The sequence below is a fragment of the Hypomesus nipponensis genome, chromosome 6 (genome assembly GCF_054491055.1).
Source record: "Hypomesus nipponensis isolate SF chromosome 6, ASM5449105v1, whole genome shotgun sequence".
NCBI classification, from domain to species: Eukaryota; Metazoa; Chordata; class Actinopteri; order Osmeriformes; family Osmeridae; genus Hypomesus; species Hypomesus nipponensis.
Genome location: NC_140366.1, coordinates 20,512,332 through 20,533,125, shown reverse-complemented (window position 1 = coordinate 20,533,125; position 20,794 = coordinate 20,512,332). Strand labels below are relative to the sequence as shown.

The 20,794-nt window shown below is 44.1% G+C and overlaps 1 protein-coding gene across 16 annotated transcripts in view; it reads right to left on the bottom strand.

Moving 5' to 3' along the window:
- Positions 1-20,794, bottom strand: part of LOC146287598 (clathrin coat assembly protein AP180-like) — a 38,905-nt gene that overhangs the window by 2,481 nt on the left and 15,630 nt on the right. For 3 of the 16 annotated variants that reach the window (XM_084700058.1, XM_084700059.1, XM_084700060.1), the window contains exons 11-24: positions 19,722-19,734; positions 19,541-19,629; positions 18,505-18,581; positions 18,235-18,249; positions 17,729-17,872; positions 16,235-16,333; positions 15,372-15,551; positions 15,055-15,129; positions 11,055-11,246; positions 8,511-8,564; positions 2,369-2,494; positions 1,788-1,849; positions 461-520; positions 128-208 (exon numbers count right to left, since the gene is read on the bottom strand). In XM_084700058.1, coding sequence (XP_084556184.1) covers positions 128-208; positions 461-520; positions 1,788-1,849; positions 2,369-2,494; positions 8,511-8,564; positions 11,055-11,246; positions 15,055-15,129; positions 15,372-15,551; positions 16,235-16,333; positions 17,729-17,872; positions 18,235-18,249; positions 18,505-18,581; positions 19,541-19,629; positions 19,722-19,734 — 1,267 coding nt within the window. Of the gene's footprint in view, positions 1-127; positions 209-460; positions 521-1,787; positions 1,850-2,368; positions 2,495-8,510; positions 8,696-11,054; positions 11,247-15,054; positions 15,130-15,371; positions 15,552-16,234; positions 16,334-17,728; positions 17,873-18,234; positions 18,250-18,504; positions 18,582-19,540; positions 19,630-19,721; positions 19,735-20,794 lie in introns of those variants that run through there. The other 13 variants (XM_084700070.1, XM_084700069.1, XM_084700062.1 and 10 more) reach the window with 12 other exon arrangements.

Genomic DNA, 20,794 nt, shown 5'->3' with positions numbered 1-20,794 from the left:
TAACCACTAATGAGAAATCTGTAGGTCCTCCTCAGTGCAGCATAACAGGACAGTATGATAGGGCTCGGATGAGAGCATGACTGATGATGTGTGTGTTAGTGTGTATGGGATGTGTCTGAGTCCATACCGGGGCTCCGGAGGCCCCGGCTGGAGGGAAACCTGGCCTGACGATCGGCATCATGGGCGCTCCAGCCCCGGGGGCCCCAGGCTGGGAGAGCCAGAGAGAGAGGGAGGAGAGCCAGAAGAGAGAGAAGAAAGAGAGAGAGGGAAATGAGACCGAGACAGGTGGTGGAAGGAAATGAGAGTAGTGAGATACCACAGTGGACCTGTTGAGAGCTGATGGGCAGCCTACAGGGGTCATTGGCCATCTTAGGTGCTCCTAAAGGTCAAAGGTCATTAGGTTGACCGAGGTCAGAGACCTAAAGGTTGGTCAAGAGACCGGGGGAGGGGGGTGTCTTACCATGCAGAGTCCAGGGTTAGGGAAAGAGCCCATATAAGGAGGCATTCCCATGGGGACGTTCTAGGGGTGTGGAGGGGGGGGGACAGGAGGGAGGACATTACTACATAGGACATCACTGCAACAAAGCACACACGTCAAAAACATTTAACAGGACTCAACAAGATTTACAGACACAAACAAAACTATGAGACATTGGGGAGACAAACAACACTTTTAAATGTACTGAGACGTAATGCAGCACACAACACCAGAACTATCATCTCATGCCCCTGTGTAGGGTTAGGGTAAGGGTTGAGGAGCCGAGAGGAAGCAGCCAAATTAGCAGGCAGGACAGTTTAGTTATAACCGTCTGGCGGCAGTAGTGATTCATTCACTACGAGAATACCCAAGGCCATTACTATACGTGCTCATCCGTTCAGTACAAAAAACGACCGGCTATAATGCATTCCTTGAATGTAAAACCTAAAAAGGAGAATAGATATGTTTGCCTTTTCAGTAGTGTTCTAGTCCTCAATTCTGATTGTACCTGTGCTGTTGTAAAAATCACTGCCCCTAACCCTAAAGCACTGAACACCCTGACCAGAGAAAGCTGAAGCCGCTTCTCTTATTCTGAACCACAAGTTGTCATTCCTGCACATGTACTTCCTTAATGGATGGGATGATTTCTACTAGCTACAAGTAAGAAACTGACAGTTCTAAAACTGGTTGTTCCCATCCTTGATTGTGATTGTGGCTATATCGCGCTCCATGCCGTCGTAAAATCCAGCATAACCTCACAGGTTGTCCTCATAACATTCTTTAACATTCCATATTACTGCGCATCGAATATTTCAAATTGAAAAAGACAGCAAAGATATCCATCTGGCTGTTGCGTGGCAACGATTTATGTAGGAACTATACTTTGTAGTAGCGGAAGAATGACGGTTTATTGTTAAACTATTTTGTTTTTATTGATGAAACCATATAAAATATTTGTAGTAACAGTTTTAGAAAAGCAATATGCCCCGCGAGTCCGTGGTTTACGATGATTTTAGAACAGGTAAGGGGGTTTTGGGCTGTCCGCTTCGCGTTGTGCCTAACAACTCCCCTTACCTGTTCTAAAATCAGCGTAAACCACGGCCTCTTGGGGCTTATTGCTTAACTCTAGCTTACACTAATACAACCGTATTTATGTCTACTTATATAGCTGTGAAGGAATTATGGTGATCTATGGGTGATGCTTCCTCTATCAACCTTCCTGGCCCTGTGTTTGGACCACCCTGGAGAGGCAGATGAGGCCATGCCTTTGCCATGCTGCTCCATGCTGACAGACACACACAACATTTACCATGGGGGCACCCCAGCTGGGTGGAGCTACCTGAGGGGGGGCTGCAGGGCCCATTCCCAGATCTATGGAGGGAGAGGAAGAGGGGGAGAGAAGGATGGAGAAAAGGATGGAGAGAGAAAGGGAGAAAAAGATGGAGAGGGAAAGGAGAGAAGAGAGGGAGAGAGAGAAGGAGGAAGAGAGACAAATGGAGAAACAGATTGAAAGTATACCAGAATACCTCATACATTCTGTCACAATATCACCCTATTAAACGCTATGTGATTATAAAGTAATTTCAATAGTGTTCATCCACTAGTTCTGTGTGGGGTAGACTGTAGACTGCTGGAGTCTACTATGGGGTGTTTAGTGCTTACTGCCAGCCAGGTTAGCCATGGTGGAGTGTTCTACTATGATGTGTTTGGTGCTTACTGCCAGCCAGGTTAGCCATGGTGGAGTGTTCTACTATGATGTGTTTGGTGCTTACTGCCAGCCAGGTTAGCCATGGTGGAGTGTTCTACTATGATGTGTTTGGTGCTTACTGCCAGCCAGGTAAGCCACTAGTCCTGTGCGGGGTAGACTGCATGCCGCAGTGGTCTACTTACTGCCAGCCAGGTTAGCCATGGTAGAGTCCAGGTCTCCCATGGGCTTGCTGGGAGAAGAGGCTCCTATGGTGGAGGAGCCCTGTGGCGTCATAGCAGGCTTCATCACATCACCTAGCCCATCAAACACTGCAGACAGGAGGGGAGGGGGGATGGGCCGGAGGGGAGAAGAGCGGGATGGAGGGAGAGGGTGACAGGAGGGAGAGAGAGATAGGGTCATGGGGAGAGAGAGATAGGGTCATGGGGAGAGAAAGGGGGGGTGATAGTGAGAGGTGGATGGAAAATAAGAGGGACAGTTTAGAATCAAGCAGCTCCAATTCTCTACTACAGGGGGCATTACCATGACAACCAAATCAGAGGGTTTCCATGACAACACTGATCAGAGAGGGGCAAGGGAACGTTGTCAAGAAGCAGGCTCTGGATCCCCTTCCTGAACACTTTGACACTTACTAACCAGCCTCAACAAACACATCCACAAGCATGTGTACACATATGGATCCACACTGTCTCACACACACACACACCCACACGGATACACTCACTGTCATGCACACATACAAATGGATCCAGACTGTCACACACATGCACAAACACATGTACCAGTGATCCCCATGATTCCACATAACAGTCCATTTTACAGTAATATAACTTTAAACTGTAACACAGTATTGTATCATATATTTACGTAATTATTGAATCACCATGGTTATGCTGTTTTTCTTTTAGATATCAATGAGATGACAAAATCTAATAAGCACAATAAGGATTATAACACATTTCTGTCCTCATAAAAATTTAACAGGGCAGGTAAGCGAAGCACGTATCCATCTACAAACTACAGTAACATGATTAGGGTAGTCAGGATCAGACACGTGCAGGAATGGCAGTGCTACAGATCAGGCTTTTGTAGTAGATGCTGGAGGTTGTCTGAGACAACTGGGACCAGTTGAGCTCTACTACTACTGCAATGCACTCTGGGAGGAAACAACACTGTACACACAAAGGGGCCAAAACACTCACCCAGTCAGAAGCAGGAAACAAGCAATGAACCCAAAAGCCAGATGGAGAGGTGGAGAATGGAAGGAAAGAAAGAGAGAAAATAACATGGTGGAAATGTGAACAGAAAGGGAAGAAGGACAGAAACAGGCAGGGATGTCCGTAGGCCACAGAAGCGGGGTGTTGATGAAGCCGGTAAGAGAGTGAGAAAGAAAGGAGGGAGGGATAAAGGAGGAGGAGGGAGAGAAACAGGGAGCGAGAAATAGAGAAAAAGGGAGGGAGGGATACAGAAGGAGGGAGAGATTGGAAGGAGAAGAGTTAAGCCGTCAGCAGTAGTTTTTGCAGACTGTCAGTTCTGAAACATGGGGTAAGACACTTAGAGGCCTGTTCCATAAAGCAAATTTACTAAATAAGCCAGGCTTATGTCAGTTAGTCTGCCTCATTTCCAGTTGATTTGGTTCCACAAAGCCAGTTTTATGTAGTTCGAACTCAGTTACTCTGGCAACTGCCGCAAAACTAACCTGGTCCGGCACAGTTCCTGTAACACTGACCTGACGGGAAAACGATAACCCTTTCTGGCGTGATGCCAACTTTTTTTACCTATCAGTGACAAATGTAAATTCATGAAAAAATATACTTCAATAAATAAAACATTTAGGATTATGCATTAAACACTGATGAACAATGATTTCTGAATAATACTAACAAAGATTTCAGAATAATACAAACCTATGTTTTACTTATGGTAGTTTGAGAAACGTTTAGGCAGATGCTACATATAATGTCTCGCATTTCCCCAAAAGAATGATCATAGCCACATAAATCATGTACAATTGCAGAAACAAACCTACACTCACTGGCCACTTAATTAGATACACCTCGGTAGTACTGGGTTGGACCCCCTTTTGCCTTCAGACTGCCTTAATTCTCCGCCTCATACTTTCAACAAGGTGTTGGAAACATTCCTGAGAGATTTTGGTCCATATTGACATGATAGCATCACATAGTTGCTGCAGATGGGTCGGCTGTACATCCATGATGTGAATCTCCCGTTCCATCACATTCCAAAGGTGCTCTATTAGATTGAGATCTGGTGACCATGGAGGCTATTGGAGTACAGTGAAGTCTCTGTCATGATCAAGAAACCCGTTGATGATTTGAGCTTTGTGACATGGTGCATTATTCTGCTGGAAGTAGCCATCAGAAGGTAGGTACACTGTGGTCATAAAGGGATAGACATGGTCAGCAACAATAGTAAGGTAGGCTGTTTCATTTAAACAATGCTCTGGTGCTCTCCCAGGTGCTCTCTTACCCCTTTTCCATCAACCCATTTTGGGTGCCGGTTTGGAGCCGGTGCCTAATTGCGAACCAGTTATTTCTCTTTCGACAGACTGGGAACCGGAAAAGTGGTTCGTACGTGGTTCGCAACGAGCACCACTTCGGAGCTGGTCTAGTTTACGAACCAATAAAGAACCGCTTGGGGCGGGGTAACCGTGACCAACAAAACGCTTTGGCCGCCATTGCAAGTTTTTACAATTCATATTTCAGCTAAACGGTACTTGTAAATCAGAATCTTAATGAAAATGTATCGAGAATTGGGCAGTGTAGTTGCTGAAAATGTGCTTATTTAATTGATGAAACTGCTAATTTCTAAATTTACTCCGACTTTTTGATAACCTAGCTCTAGCATCTCACCATGACAACCACAGCAACGAAACGTCCGCCATTGTTGATGTTGTGTTTTGCGCTACCGCGCTAGCGTTGCTGGGAAATATGAGACGTATACAGTGACGTAATGACATGGCTCTGTGGTGGCTCTCGCCCGTGGAAAAGCAAACCGGTTCTTAGTAAGCTCCGTTCTTAAACCAGCTCAGAACTGGCTCTAGCACCAGCTCCGAACTAGCTCCCGGTTCACTTTGATGGAAAGGGGGTATTTGTAATTGTAAGGTGTGGTGTGGGGAGGACCCAGATGAAAAAGAGATAGGAGGAAGGATAAGAACACGGAACTGTACTTCAGACAAAACAAGAACATGGTGGGGATACTCACATACAGCAAAACTGAGAAACAATGACTGACCAGGACTGGACATATAACATGGACTCAAGTACAGAACAAGACACAACCAGTAACACTAATAAGAACTTAAACCACTGAATGAGACACAGAACAGGGGAACATGAGGGACTACACTGAACACTAGGAGAGGGGACACTAGGGCAGGGGACACTAGGGACTACACTGAACACTAGGAGAGGGGACACTAGGGTAGGGGACACTAGGGACTACACTGAACACTAGGAGAGGGGACACTAGGGTAGGGGACACTAGGGACTACACTGAACACTAGGAGAGGGGACACTAGGGTAGGGGATAAGGGACTACACTGAACACTAGGAGAGGGGACACTAGGGCAGGGGACACTAGGGACTACACTGAACACTAGGAGAGGGGACACTAGGGCAGGGGACACTAGGGACTACACTGAACACTAGGAGAGGGGACACTAGGGTAGGGGACACTAGGGACTACACTGAACACTAGGAGAGGGGACACTAGGGACTACACTGAACACTAGGAGAGGGGATAAGGGACTACACTGAACACTAGGAGAGGGGACACCAGGGTAGGGGACACTAGGGACTACACTGAACACTAGGATAGGGGACACTAGGGTAGGGGATAAGGGACTACACTGAACACTAGGAGAGGGGACACCAGGGTAGGGGACACTAGGGACTACACTGAACACTAGGAGAGGGGACACCAGGGTAGGGGACACTAGGGACTACACTGAACACTAGGATAGGGGACACTAGGGTAGGGGATAAGGGACTACACTGAACACTAGGATAGGCGACACTAGGGTAGGGGATAAGGGACTACATCCAACGTCTATAAAGCCGAACAATGGATTTTTGGTGTTTCAAAACCCATTGACACTGTATGACTATGTTTAGCTTGTGTTCTGCTCCTCTCTCTTGCCAACCGTCTCTGGAGGAGGGGATCCCTCTCTGAATTGCTCCTCCCAAGGTTTCTTCCATTTTTTCTCCCGTTGGGAGTTTTTCTGGGAGTTTTTCCTTGTCTTCCTTGAGGGTTTAGGTTGGTTGAGGGGCAGTTCTATGGGCGTATGTGAAGCCCTCTGTGACATGCTTGCGTGTAAAAAGGGCTATACAAATAAATTTGATTTGATTTGATTTGACTACACTGAACACTAGGAGAGGGGACACCAGGGTAGGGGACACTAGGTGTTAGGTGCCAGTGCACCTTTGTCCAATTCTTATTTTTGGATGTTTCGTTTGTTTCTAGTTATGATTTAGTAAATTGTTTATATTTTGGTTTGCGTATTTCGCCTCTGTTTGATTTATTTGTGAGAGAGATCGGTCTTCTTTTGAGGCTCACGGGAGCCTATAAAAGGTCACAGAAGAGGGTGGTCGAGGCTCTCGCCTGTTTCCGCTCCGACGCCAGTCTGCTCCAGCGCTGGTGTGAGCAGCACCTCAGCTTTCCTTGGTGAGACCGGCTGTTTTGTTTTTGGATCATTCCTTTTTTTAGTTTAGTTGGTGGGGGTATTTTGTGTGTAGGGTGGTAGAGGTGCTGGCTCCAGCTCCAATGGCCCTGTATAGGGTTGGCCCGCTGTCGCACCTTCTTTTGTTCTTTTGTGGCCAGCTCACCAGGTCGAACTTTCTTTTGTTACTTTCTTTTCTTTACGAGGCACGGGAGTTTTTTTTTGTACCGCATGTTTTAGGAAACCAGACAAACAAATTAATGTCTTAACATCAATAAAATCTGAGTTTGGATCGTCAACTGTCTGGCCATCTGTGTCCTCTGTTAAATGTTTTCAACCGTTTGGGTCGTAACCCTAGGGCAGGGGACACTAGGGCAGGGGACGCACTGAACATGAAACCAGGGCATGGCCGCAGTCGTGATACACCCTTACCCCCTTTCCACTAAAGTGAACCAAGAGCCAGTTTGGAGCTGGTTCAAGAACGGAGCCTTCTAAGAACCGGTTTGCTTTTCCACGGGCTAGTGAGCCACCACAGAGCCACGTCATTGTATACATCTCATCTTTCCCAGCAACACTAGCGCGGCAGTGCCAAACACAAAGCAGAGCCCAGAAAATGTATAATATGGGGAGAACTGTGACTCTTGGGAAACTTCCGGGTTCTGAACTGGTTGCAGTTCCACTCTACTTCCATATGAGGGCACTAACGAGCGAGTGCAGAATTAATGGAGGTCTATAGACCTATACCCCTCAAAATCCACTTTTATCAGGATTAAATTCTAGTAATTTGAATTCTGAATTTGAAAGGGGAGTAAAAAAACAAAACACACACACATCTGGGTGTTAGATTTTTCCCCGCCTTTCTATTCTAAAAAGCCTTTTAAAATGTAAATGACATCGTATGACTAGAGATGCTGCTTTACGGCAAGCTCTGGTCACTTCCTTTTTCTGTCGAGGCATCGACAACACAGCTGACAGGTTAGGCTCTCCCTGTCAATACACATGCTACAAAGAGTTTTGGCTTGCTAATGTTGTTGCTAATGCTCTGACATTCTGGTTCCGCTTCGGATGCCATCAAGCGGGATCTCTGGTCGCAGTGATTGGTCTGGCAGAGCCCGTCTAAAAGCTGTTCCTTTGTTCCATGCCAGATCGTGACAGTATTTCTGTGTCTATTCTGTGTTTGGTTTTTGAACTCCTGCCTGTCCCTACATTTAGAGCCTGCCTGCCATTTTTGTACCTGTTGTTGTGGAATTTATGAAACCTTTCTCTTTTCACTCGGCTTCTACTGCTATGTACATGCAACATAGTCTGGAATATCTACAGCACCGCGATATCTACAAGGTACTACTGATATCTACAGGAAGTACTGATATGTACAGGATCAGAAATATCTACAGGTACTACTGATATCTACAGTACTACTGATATACACAGTACTGAAGATATCTACAGGTACGACTGATATCTACAGAACTACTGATATCTACAGTACTACAAATATCTATAGGACCAGAGATATCTACAGTTCCAGAGATATACAGTACCAGGGATATCAGCAAGAACAGGTACAACATAGACCACAATGTGCGCGTGTCTGTGTGGGTGTGTCATGCGGACAGGTGTGTCTACATCTGGTAGTTGAGTCTTACCTGACATTAGCTCTGCTCCAGGGGCTGCTGGCTGGGGCTCACCTCCAGTGGACTCTACCAGATGAAACCAAACCATTCCATACAAGGCCAACGTGGGCCAAGCCAGGCCAAAGGAGGCCGTTCCAAGTGCAGCATGAGGGCAGAGAAGGGTTAAGAGTCAGCCTTCAGCTCCACACTGGGAAGCCCTATCCAGACAGAGTAGAGACACACACAGTAGATATCATTTACATGACTAACAGGAGCATTCTCCTGCTAGGTGAACTCACACATACATAAGCACAAAGAAACACACACAGAACTAAATTCACACGTACACGTGCATAAAACTGTGGTCTCATGTAGTGTTGTCACAAAAACAGGTACTCCGGTACCAACACGGTAAAAAAATCAAATAAAAACGGTAAGATACCAGAATTACTGAAGTACCGGGTTGCAGAGGCGGACCATGACAAGCACAGTGTTGCCAAAATAAATCTCACCAGAAGTTGCTAAAAGTCACAAAATTTGTGGCTAGATTAGATTTTTTGTCACAAGGGAAGACAACAATTTGCAAAATCTAGCGACACTGCAGGGGCTCCACTTAAAGTTGCAAATGTAATACCTAATACTGAGGCATACTAAATGAGGGGGCACAACAGGGTTAACACATTTTTACAGAGGCTTTTAGATGACAGTTTGCCAACATTTGTGTTTTTGAGTTTGGGATGTATATTTACTAATGCTGTCAAACGATTAAAATATTTAATAGCGATTAATCGCATTAATGTCATAGTTAACTCGAGATTAATCACAATTAATCGCACATTTTTATCTATTCTAAATGTCCCTTGATTTCTAATAATGCTCTTATCAACATGGAAAAGTGGTTCGGATTGCTTCGTGCAATTTTTTAAAATTGAAAACAACATTGCAATCGCCTGGCTTTGACGAGGGGGCGGAGAATTTGCATCAGCTGTGTGCTTGGCCATCAAGTTGTATTTCAGACTGGACGTGCTGCGATGATAGCTCAGTTTACAATGACAAAACACACAGATCACTTTGGTCTTGTCAATGGAACCATTTGGCAACTTTTTAAAAGTAAACCATTCAGGCTAGATGTGGTTCATGATATATATAAAATGGAAAATAGGGTTAGGGTTAGAATTTCTTGTTTGGCTGTATTTGTATATGTATATGCTTGTCCATTTCTTCTTTTTCTTTCTCTATTCTTTCTCAGAGAGGTAAAGTGAAACTCCCCCTATGTTTGAACTGTTCTTATTGTAAAAATACAAAAATGTCAAAAAAAATAAAATAAAAAAAAGGGCCTTGAAAGAAAACTAACTGATATGAGGTAGTGACACAGATGGAAAATCCCTGTAGTTATATTTCCGATTTGGTTTGCTTTCCTTTTTATTTTTGTTTTTCCTATATATCAGGCACCTGTAAACCATAAGAGAAATTATATAAAAGGAAAAGTATCCTACAATGTTTGAACCCTGTTGGCCTCAATAAAGATAAAATATATATTTTAAAAAAAGTAAACCTTTCAGAATCTTATTGGCATCCATTTCGGCGTCTCGTGCTCGCCATCCACTCCAAACGTAATGTTAACCTACTACCAGAGAATTTCTAATATCCGTAAATGGGCTCTGCTACTACTCTTTAGCCGGCTCGCAAGCCAAACAAGTGTGTGTGGTGTGCCTGTTGTTTTGTTTCCAGTCTAGCTAGATCCAGTGTGGTGTTGTAGTTTTTCTACCGTTGGTAGTTGTTGCAACAGCATGTAAATAAAAACGACAAAGTTTGCTAGGCCAAAAAGAGGGTTAATCGCACGATAAAAAAATTGACGCCGTTAATTTGGGTTTACGTTAACGCCGTTAATAACGCGTTAAACTGACAGCACTAATATTTACTTTGTGCTTGTTGTGCAGGAAATTTAAAGAGCCCCATGAAGCGTGATGAATCCACTATTTCTACTTCTTATAAATGATTTAAGTCCTCTGCTGAGTTAGCTTCATATCTACACTCAGTCCACACATGTTCTGCCTTCAGGCCTACATGCATTATGATTATATTGATGTTCTGTTGTTGTCATAAGTAGGCTACAGCCTTAGATACTGTAGGTGACTGTAACTGTCAACCAATGAGAGTTGTTCAGTAACCGCTTTCTATTTTTTGGTATCGAAAATTGTATTGTGAAATTTCAATGGTATTGGTACAGACTACTGAAATGTTGGTACCTGGCAACACTAGTCTCAAGCACACCACACTAATCTTATCCCAAAATGATGCATCAATTTGAAAGCTTTTACCAATCACAGGTGACTCTGCTCTTAAGTCAATTGGCCGACATCAAACTACAAGCCTCCATCCAAGTTCTGACACATATCTGGCCCTGATCCACAATACAAATGAAAACTACAGAACTAGTGGATCCAACCTGATGAAGGAACACTATAAACCACACTCAGTAATTTGTGCATAATCAGGTTAAATGTTAACACAATTGGAATCATGGTAATATTGTGACATATGGCTGCATTTGAACCATCTTAATAATGGAAATACCAAAAACGACCCCATCTAATGAGAACCCTCCCACCCCCTCCTCAGGGAAGAGCGAGGGGGGGGGCGAAGGACCCCCAAACAGGTCCATGATGTTTGAAGAGTCCGGTTTGGGTGGAGGGGTGGATGACAGGAGGGGGACGGATGAGAGGAAGGGGGCGGATGAGAGGAGAGGGGTGGAGGAGAAGCCATCTGCTGATTTGAAGGAGAGAAGGGGGTTAAAATACATATAAAGTATATACCAACATAGACACTATACATTACACACACAATATACAGTATACACAATACCAACAGACACACTGCACTACACACTAGGGGTGCAACAACTCAACAAGCCCACGGTTCGGTTTGTATTGCGCTTTATGGGTTTTAGTTTGGTTTGCACATTACGGGAAGAAAAAAAAACATTAACATTTCAATGTTCTCTCTGTATTTAAATTTTTACATTTAGCAGACGCTCTTATCCAGAGCGACTTACAGTAAGTACAGGAAAATTCTCCCTGAGGAAAGTAGGGGTGAAGTGCCTTGCCCAAGGACACAACGTCAGGTGCACCAGCCAGGAATCGAACTGGCAACCTTCAGATTACTAGCTCAATGCTCTACACGCTCAGCCTGACTCCCAGTATTTTCTCCCTGTATTTTCTCTGCATGAATAACATTCTTACATCCAGAGATTTGATAAGGTATGAAATCATTATTATTTTTAAAGCAAATGTGACTCAGGCTATAAAGCAAACATAACACATTTTCGATCTCCGTTTTACCTTCCATTAATGAGTAGCGTCGCACATATGTGATTGTTCGAATACGGGTCTCACAGTCTCTCTATGGCTTCAAAATGTACCACTGAGAAGGCTAACAAGTAACACTAGCACGGTAGTAGCATTACTACGAGTATTATGCTAGGTCATTTAGCCCGGAAGCTGCTAAAGCTAGCTAGCTACCGTTTTGGGAAAATAACTTGCGCTGTGGGGATCGTCAAAAATATTTTGAACTTGCGCATCTAAAGGTTGATGCAAAAATAACTGAAGCCCAGGTATAACCTGAGGCTTTGGTAGTGCTATAATATTAATATTATATCTTAAGTGTATAGATGGTACTTAAATAACTTGTGATAAAGTAATAGGATACGTTTTGGCAATGATATGCCTACCAAGCTAACATGCTAATTGGGTGAAATGGTCAGCAGTTGGTGGTAATGTCCATCACCACGTATAGTGACTCCCTATTGGTGGAGATGGGGGATCGGAAAGAGAGACGAGGGAGAGAGCCCGGGAAACAGGAGAGTTAAGACAATACCGACGGTGTGGAGAAAAAGTAAGAAAGGAGAGCAATTGAAAAAATAAGAATATGACAGCAGTAGTTAGAAGGTTGAGCCATTGTTAGTAGTTAGTGTCCCTAAGGTTTTTGTTGTTTTCATTCAGCCAACAAAAGGGCACAGTAATGTTCTGTTTTGGAGCTAGCTAGCTTGCTCAGCTTTGTGAACTTATAGCTAGTGCTAGCTAATCTGTATTAGCCTAGCCTACTCGTGTTATTACGGTGTACCGCGGTCAGTGTACAAGAGAACCTGCTGCTCAAAAAGCACCCGAGTAACCTGGGCACTCGTGGCCAGGTTAGGGTTAACCCTATCCTTTGAGGCGGCCTACGTGAGAGCCACGCCGCTGAATAAACCAATTATCACCCTACGTCACACAACTGTCAAGCAGGCTCAACTGCGCATGTCGGTTGCAAAAGACGAACTTCTCCCCGGTCTATAACACTTGGAGTGTCGATCAGGTCATCATATATCTCTGGCCACTGGATTGCAGGGCTTGATATTAACTTTGAGGCTCTTGGCCTTTGGACAAATACATTTACGTTTCACTTGTCTATGCACAAAAGTCCCCGATATCCTTAAATAGCCTGACCAAGTGATCGGGCAAAACAAGCCTGGCTAACGGACGTCGCTTTCTCAGGCAAATGACGAATGAAACAGGCTCGGTTAAATAAATCCGAGATGCTGGCTATCTTCATCAGGCTCAAATCTACATTAGGCAGTCCTCCCTGACGTTTCTGGTGTAGTATGGAGTGAAATACGACATTGTGCACGTCTGTGCATTGAGCAAGTCTGACTGAGGCTAACGTCAAAACAGTGTAACGGGGATGCAGTCTCACTCAGATTGCCAAATCAGAAAAATAATCGGACCAGCTGGCTAAAAGCAGAATTCCCATATCTCTTGAAAGTTGCCCTGCTCGACTTTTTAGATGTAGAATTGACTGTAAAACTGTAAAATTATGAACTTTGTGACATGACGTGAAGACATGGTTGCCGCTCGACTATGCGGTCTGTACCGGGCGACATTCTCACTCAAATTTCAAGACTTTCGTGACCCAAATCAAAATTCTGATGCGACAGATCAATGGGTAATCGCTTTCTCTCTTAAAGGCTGTCCTCATCGACCTTTTTGGTCGTTGGTTGTTTTCCATGCCGGCTTTTGTATTATTTTATTTTAGGCCTCAATATTGTTTAAATAGCCTAAATCTTATTTGTGGTATTGAATTATTATTATTTCAAATACATGACTTATTTGGTTAAATACATTCTTAGTAAATAACTGGAAATGTGTTATGGACTCCACTCACTTCAATATTAGACATTAGTCAGGTGGTACAAAGGAACTCAGGTAAAAGCCAAGTCTTACCTGGAAATTGACTTTAGGGCTACATAACTTTCAAATGTTAATAAAATAGCATTACATAACAGATCATATTTCTGAATACTTAGTCTCTGAGTACTCTCCAGAAAAGGGTACGGGAAAAGACAAACGTGTTCGGTTGTTTTTTCTCGTAGATCTGAAAAACCGCGGCTTACATGTTAAAAACGAGCCGTGGTTTGTGTGTTGAACAATTTGTTTTTTTGCGGTTTGGTTTTGCACCCCTACTAATCACACTATATTCTGTATGTCAAAAACTGCATGCACTAAAGCATGTACCATGAGAGGTATCTCACCAACAATCAATAATTATATATTTGTGATATATCACCCCCCATAGTTTACTTCTTTTTAACTGCGGTTACACCACCGGGATATGTATATCCTTTTCTTAAGGATTCACATTTCAGTGTGTTTTTGATTCTTATCGATGTCATTGATTTTTGTTTATCTTCACCAACAAAAAAGATTAACAAATTAGCTTGGTGGTCAACTAGTCTCATTAATTGTTATATGGTTGCTAGGCATTATCAAATGAAGATCATAATTTCTGGCGAGCAAGCAATGACATTCAGTTAACATGTATTTTATTTGTAACTAAACTTGCCATGGAACGAATCCATAACATTTCAGATTGAGAACAACCCATTGTATAAAACGTAATCTAATGCATGAACATTAATAATACACTGAAAAACACAGACAAACACACAGGGCAATGAAAGATAGGCTTTAGACAGCCAGCAGAAGAAAGGGACAGAGCAGTGAGAAGAGAGAGTATAAGAGAGGAGGGAGAATACGAGAAGAGTGAGAGGGGGGGGAAGAGAGGAGGGAGAGGGGAGAGAGGAGGGAGAGAGGGGGAATAAGAGAAGAGTGAGAGGGGGGGGAAGAGAGGAGGGAGAGGGGAGAGAGGAGGGAGAGAGGGGGAATAAGAGAAGAGTGAGAGGGGGGGAAGAGAGGAGGGAGAGGGGAGAGAGGAGGGAGAGGGGAGAGAGGAGGGAGAGGGGGGGAATAAGAGAAGAGTGAGAGGGGGGGGAAGAGAGGAGGGAGAGGGGAGAGAGGAGGGAGAGAGGGGGAATAAGAGAAGAGTGAGAGGGGGGGGAAGAGAGGAGGGAGAGGGGAGAGAGGAGGGAGAGGGGAGAGAGGAGGGAGAGGGAGAGAGGAGGGAGAGGGGAGAGAGGAGGGAGAGGGGAGAGAGGAGGGAGAGGGGAGAGAGGAGGGAGAGGGGAGAGAGGAGGGAGAGAGGGGGAATAAGAGAAGAGGGAAAGAGAGAGAATAGAGGAGGGGGAGAGAAGGGAGGTGGGTACCTGCTGCAAACAAATCAACACTGGGAGTGGGATCAACTTTGGAGAAACTTGGTTCTGGCATGGAATCAAAGAAATCTACAAACACACACACACGCAGAAATACGAACACACACACTGAAATGCATGTGCACCACTGTGGCTAAGAAAACACATTTGAACACATTGTTGTCAAGACTGAAAAATCTAAGGAGAAACGTTTCTGAACAAGGCTGGTAATTTATGGAGCGGGGATGAGGAGAGAACAGACTATTATAAGTCAAGAAGGATACAGGAGGGGAGTTAGGAATGGAGAGGATAGGGGAGGAGAGGAGTTTTACCACTGAAGAGGTTTATCGATGGGGTGGGGATGTGGATGCTAGGGGTGGAGTTAATGAGAGCGCCGGTAGCTGAGGTGAAACCCGCTCCTCCGACATTATTCTCCGTAGGCATCATAGCAAACAAGTCCATCCCTGACGAGGAGCCCGAGTTTGAGTTAGCATCCCCAGTGGCAAAGGGGTCTATGGATGGGGTGGAGAGGAGGAGGGTAATTGTATACAATGATCAGCATACATTGAGCCATGTTCTTGTTTAATGACACTGAAACAAATTTCTGGATTAAGGAAAAAAAGTTAGGGTTAGGGTTAGTTTGGACAGAAAGACAACAGGTGAACCGAAGGAGCCTGGTCATGGGGATAAGACAACAGGATTCGGATCAAGAAAAAAAACAATAAAATAATTTATAGTAACTCCTGGTAGCCCCTAACCCCACACAGAAGGAATTCCCAAAGGTCAAAGACCATTCCCATCGCAACACCAGCAGAATTAATCACCATGACCACAGCAATTGCCCTACCCAGAAGGTACCAGAAGCAATGGACACCAACTACCTTCACTTGACAGCTATGGGATCAGTGTTTGTGTTTGGTTCCACACACACACCAAGTTACTGTATGCAGAAACTGTAAATGTACACACCCATCATTCTGACATTGTGCACAGATACAACAAAAGGATCCCAAGCATGCTCACATATATACACACACACACCATCCACACACACACACACACACACAAACCATCTACACACATCATCCACACGCACACCATACACATATCCACCATCCACACACACACACACACACACCCACCATCCATACCCAGCATCCACACACACACCATCCTCACACAACCTGTAACCCACCGGCTCCAGTGTCTGCTGCTGGGGTGGGCGTGGCTTCCGTAGCCCCGCCCTCGGCTGCAGCAGGGGCATCGCCAGGAGCAGCAGGGGTAGCAAATGCATCTGGGGTCCACACACACACATACACACACACGCACACAAAGAAATGACAGAGGGAGAGAGAAAAAAAGAAGACATATAGGAAGTGTGTAGGAGTGGTATACAAAGGACAAGAGATGGAGGGATGAAGAGACAAATAAAAGAGATGGAGGGATGAAGAGACAAATAAAAGTAGAGTTGGGAGAATATGAAAGTTAGAAGATACAGTATAGCAAGTTTACAGAAACATACCACCTTTATACATTTGTGTTCATCTGTGTTGTATTTCTCAATCTTACTAAGATGGACACAGTAATTTAACCACATGATGGTTAAAATGAGAATATGGTTTAAGAAAAACCAACATAAGTGATTATGTTTAGAAAAGTTTAAAAGCTTGCAATTAGAACAGTGGTTTGTGGCATGATTGACGCCAGAAGGATGACTGGATGAGCACACACACAGGATGTATGGATGGATGAGTGAATGAGCACACACACAGGCAGAGTCTGTACAGGTGAGGTTCCTCTATGAAGCAGTCACTCTCCCTGTACAGGTGAGGTTCCTCTATGAAGGAGATCTGGACAAAGCAGCATGTGTTTTGATTGGATCAGATCATGATGCTGTTGGATAGATTTGCTTTTCACTAAGGTGGAGGAAAAGCTTTATGCCTATCTAACCGAAGCATGTGAAAATGAATGAGAAGTGTGTGTTTGTGTCAGTGGAAATGTGGAGATGTACAGGGGGTGAGTTTGTGTGTGTAAGTCAACACATGCTATCCTTTATATATTGAGGGGGTACACACCTTTATAGTCAGACATTACACTGCATATGCTAATATTATTTCTGAGTAGTGATTTTAAAACAACCTGAAATAATAAATAAACTCCTTTGGTATAGAGGATCCTCACCGTATAGTCCAGCCTTTAGGGTTACGCCAACACTCAGCACATTAGCAAGGCAACTTATTTTGACCAGAAGATGCAGCTTCTGATGAGCTGCTGACCTAGGTAAGACTGGTGTCCAACTTTTGGGGGTCATATTTTTTTCACTACACTGGCTCACCAAAACCCTGGTTTTTAATATAACTACACTTCACAATGTCTTCATTTTTGTTGCTACAGGCTTGCAGACATTCTAACAATGTCAATACATTTACAAATGTATTAGATAAAAGAAAAACTTTCATGAATTTGCAATCAAGTGTGGCGCGCTACACGTTCATATGGAGGGTATATATTGGTTAGGGTTAGGGTATATATTGTCATTCATGTGAAACTGCTGTTTTTGAGTGAGTGTGTGTGAGTTTGTGAGTGTGTGTGACTGTGTGAGTGTGTGAGTGTGTGTGGGGTGGGGCTGAGCTGTCCAGAGTGCTCCAGAAACCCTGGAAGCCAGGGTGATCCCTGACCCACCACTGACCTCCCAGCAGGTCCATACTGGCGGCGGCGCTAGGGGGAGGAGCCAGAGCTGTCTCCACGGCAGCAGGGGAGGGAGTTACTGCAGCGGGAGAGGGGGTGGAGTCTACAGCAAGGGTTGGGGCTGGAAGCAGGGACTCGGCCATCTCTGCCAGAGCACCAAAAACCCCAAACAACCAAGAATGTTCCCAAAGCAACCAAATAAAGATCCCAAAACAATAATAATAAATTAAATCAAAACATTAAAACCAAACCGAAAAAAAAAATGAAAGAAATGAAAATTTGCCACCAAAAGCATCAAGATAGTAAACAAACAAAAACAACCAAAAAAAACAAATAGGAACCAAAGCGAACGGCCCCGATGTGAACAACAGAAACAAGACGGAGGAGGGGGGAAACAGAGAGAGAGACACTACTGAGACCAGTGAGAGAGAGACCCCCACTAGGACACATACTGGTCTAACTGGAGCTTTACAGTGCTAAAAACAGGTGCATTATGGGATAGCTCACCTGACCCAAGGAGGTCTGAAGAGGCAGCGCCAAGGAGGAATGGGACAAAAAAGTTTTTAATAACTGCAATGTGAGTGACAACAACCATTCAATATATGAGCTTTATCGGCAGTTATATTATTAGAATGAAAATACAAATGTCTTCATTCATTCTATACTGTATATAATATGCATTATAAAACAGATACATTGCTGGTTATGTTTAATAGATCATATATGAGTTCTGTAGTATGTGTTGTAGTTGTTCCATATGGTAGATGGAGATATTACCTCCCCAGGATGTGGGGGCTGCTGATGCCCCGACACATGGTCCTGAGGAGGAGAGAGGATCCAAGTCCAACAGGGAACTACAGAGATGGAGGGAGGGGGAAAGGGAGAGAGAGGAAGATGGAGAGACAGGGAGGGGGAGAGGCAGGGAGAGGCAGGGAGGGGGAGATGGAGAGGCAGGGAAGGGGAGATGGAGGGGGAGAGACAGGGAGGGAAAGAAGATGAGGAATAGATATATAGAGAGAAATTTAAGAAAGATTAGACAAATTACACAAAGAGTGATACGTGTCACAAACATGTCACATTCACAGCAAAAAAACGTTTTCATCCTGCAAATCCCAAGAGGCAAGACAGCAACACAGTGACACCAGTATGAGAGAGATAGCAGAGTGACACCAGTATGAGATAGCACAGTGACACCAGTATATGAAAGAGCACAGTGACAGCATGTGAGAGAGATAACACAGTGACACCAGTATGAGAGATAGCACAGTGACAGCAGTATGAGATAGCAGAGGATTACACTGCATGTCCACTACAGCAAAGCAAATAGCTTCAGTTTTCTAGAGCCATCAATGGTTCTTTACACTGGGGGCATGTCAGACAAGTGAGTGCAGAGCTGTAGTTTCTAACACTTTTGTAGTTTGTATTGGAGTCATGGCCAAGTGTGCAGACTTTGGTCACTTAAAGGTTTAGGCTGTATGGATGTATTTACTAATGTATTGTAAGAGTTAGTATTTATGATAGCTAGCTGGCAAGGACTGGATGGGCAGCCATACAGATTCTAAATGTCTCCACCATCTTGAAACTGTGTAAAAGCTGGAAATGTTGGCTAACCCTAAATGACTAACCCTAACCCTAGATGAATAACCCTAACCCTAGATGAATAACCCTAACCCTAGATGAATAACCCTAACCCTAGATGAATAACCCTAACCCTAGATGAATAACCCTAACCCTAGATGAATAACCCTAACCCTAGATGAATAACCCTAACCCTAGATGAATAACCCTAACCCTAGACATGTTGGACACTCACTCCGACTCAGTGGGCGGGGGCTCGAGAGTCGGGACAGCGGCTGACTTGGCGGGCGTGGAGGTGGGGGACACATTGTTGGTGGGAGATCCCTGGATCACAGGCGGGGAAACCCCAGTTAGTGGCCCTGTTCCCATGGGAGAAACATGGTGCTATGTACATGGTGCTGAAAAAGAAAGCTCACCTTTGTAGGAGACCTGAAACACACAGAAAGTAGTTTAGCGTCTGAAGTTCTCTAACCCTAACCCCTTCCAACAATAACAATATGGTATCACCTACCACTAACATGTTAGGGTTAACAGGGATTAGGGTTAGCCTAGATACCATGTGCTCGTGAACACAGCTGCTGGAACATCCAGTTTTGTGTGATGACATGACACATAACAAACATGTGTTTTACATGTTGTCACATTTATATCACACATTTATATGTGTACCAAATACATGTAATGCAGATGTGAGCAGCATCGTGTCAGTATTATAAATTATTCTAGCGAACAGGTCTGATCCAGCAAATAATTCTAACCCAGTAAATGACAGGAGGGTGTATTTTCTCTAAAGAAAAACAAACAACAACAATTGTATCTTTTGTTAATAAGAAAGGTGTTTGCTGCTGTAATCTGTTAGCATTTTTCTGTCGCTCAGCGCTACATCACACGTTTCAATGCTCTGATTGGTTGTGATCCAGTTGCGCTCAGATGCAATTTGGTCTGCTCCTGTTGATAGCACCAATTGGAAATCAAATATTAACTGAGAAGTTCCAGAATAATACGCATATGCAAATTGGTCTGGCGAGGCTACATGTCTGTATAAACATGAACCGGTGTTATGTGTCTGTATGTCTGTGGTCACAGCTTCAATCACACACAACTCTTCACATGGTTGAAATGTGACTTTCCATCCAGGGTCATGGAAACCTGCTACATCTACCATTGCACCTGAGGTAAACCATGTATGCTCACCCATCACTGGGATCCCAAATGCCAACCACAAAGGAATAAAGAGGGAGGGTTAAAGTAAATTTGAGAAACAAAACAAGTGTGTGTGTTTGGTAGTGCTGGGTCTGCCTGGGACAATAGCAGAGAGGGTGTGATTACTACTAGTAGTTCTGGTTGTACGGGGACTGTGTGAATGTGTTCATTTCTAGTAATGTCTAGGGTGTAGCAGGCAAAAGGTTAAAATGCAGATCTAAGATCAGCACACCAGGATCACAGTCATTTCAGCATCTCTGATTTATGTCTCAGTTAACACAGTAAT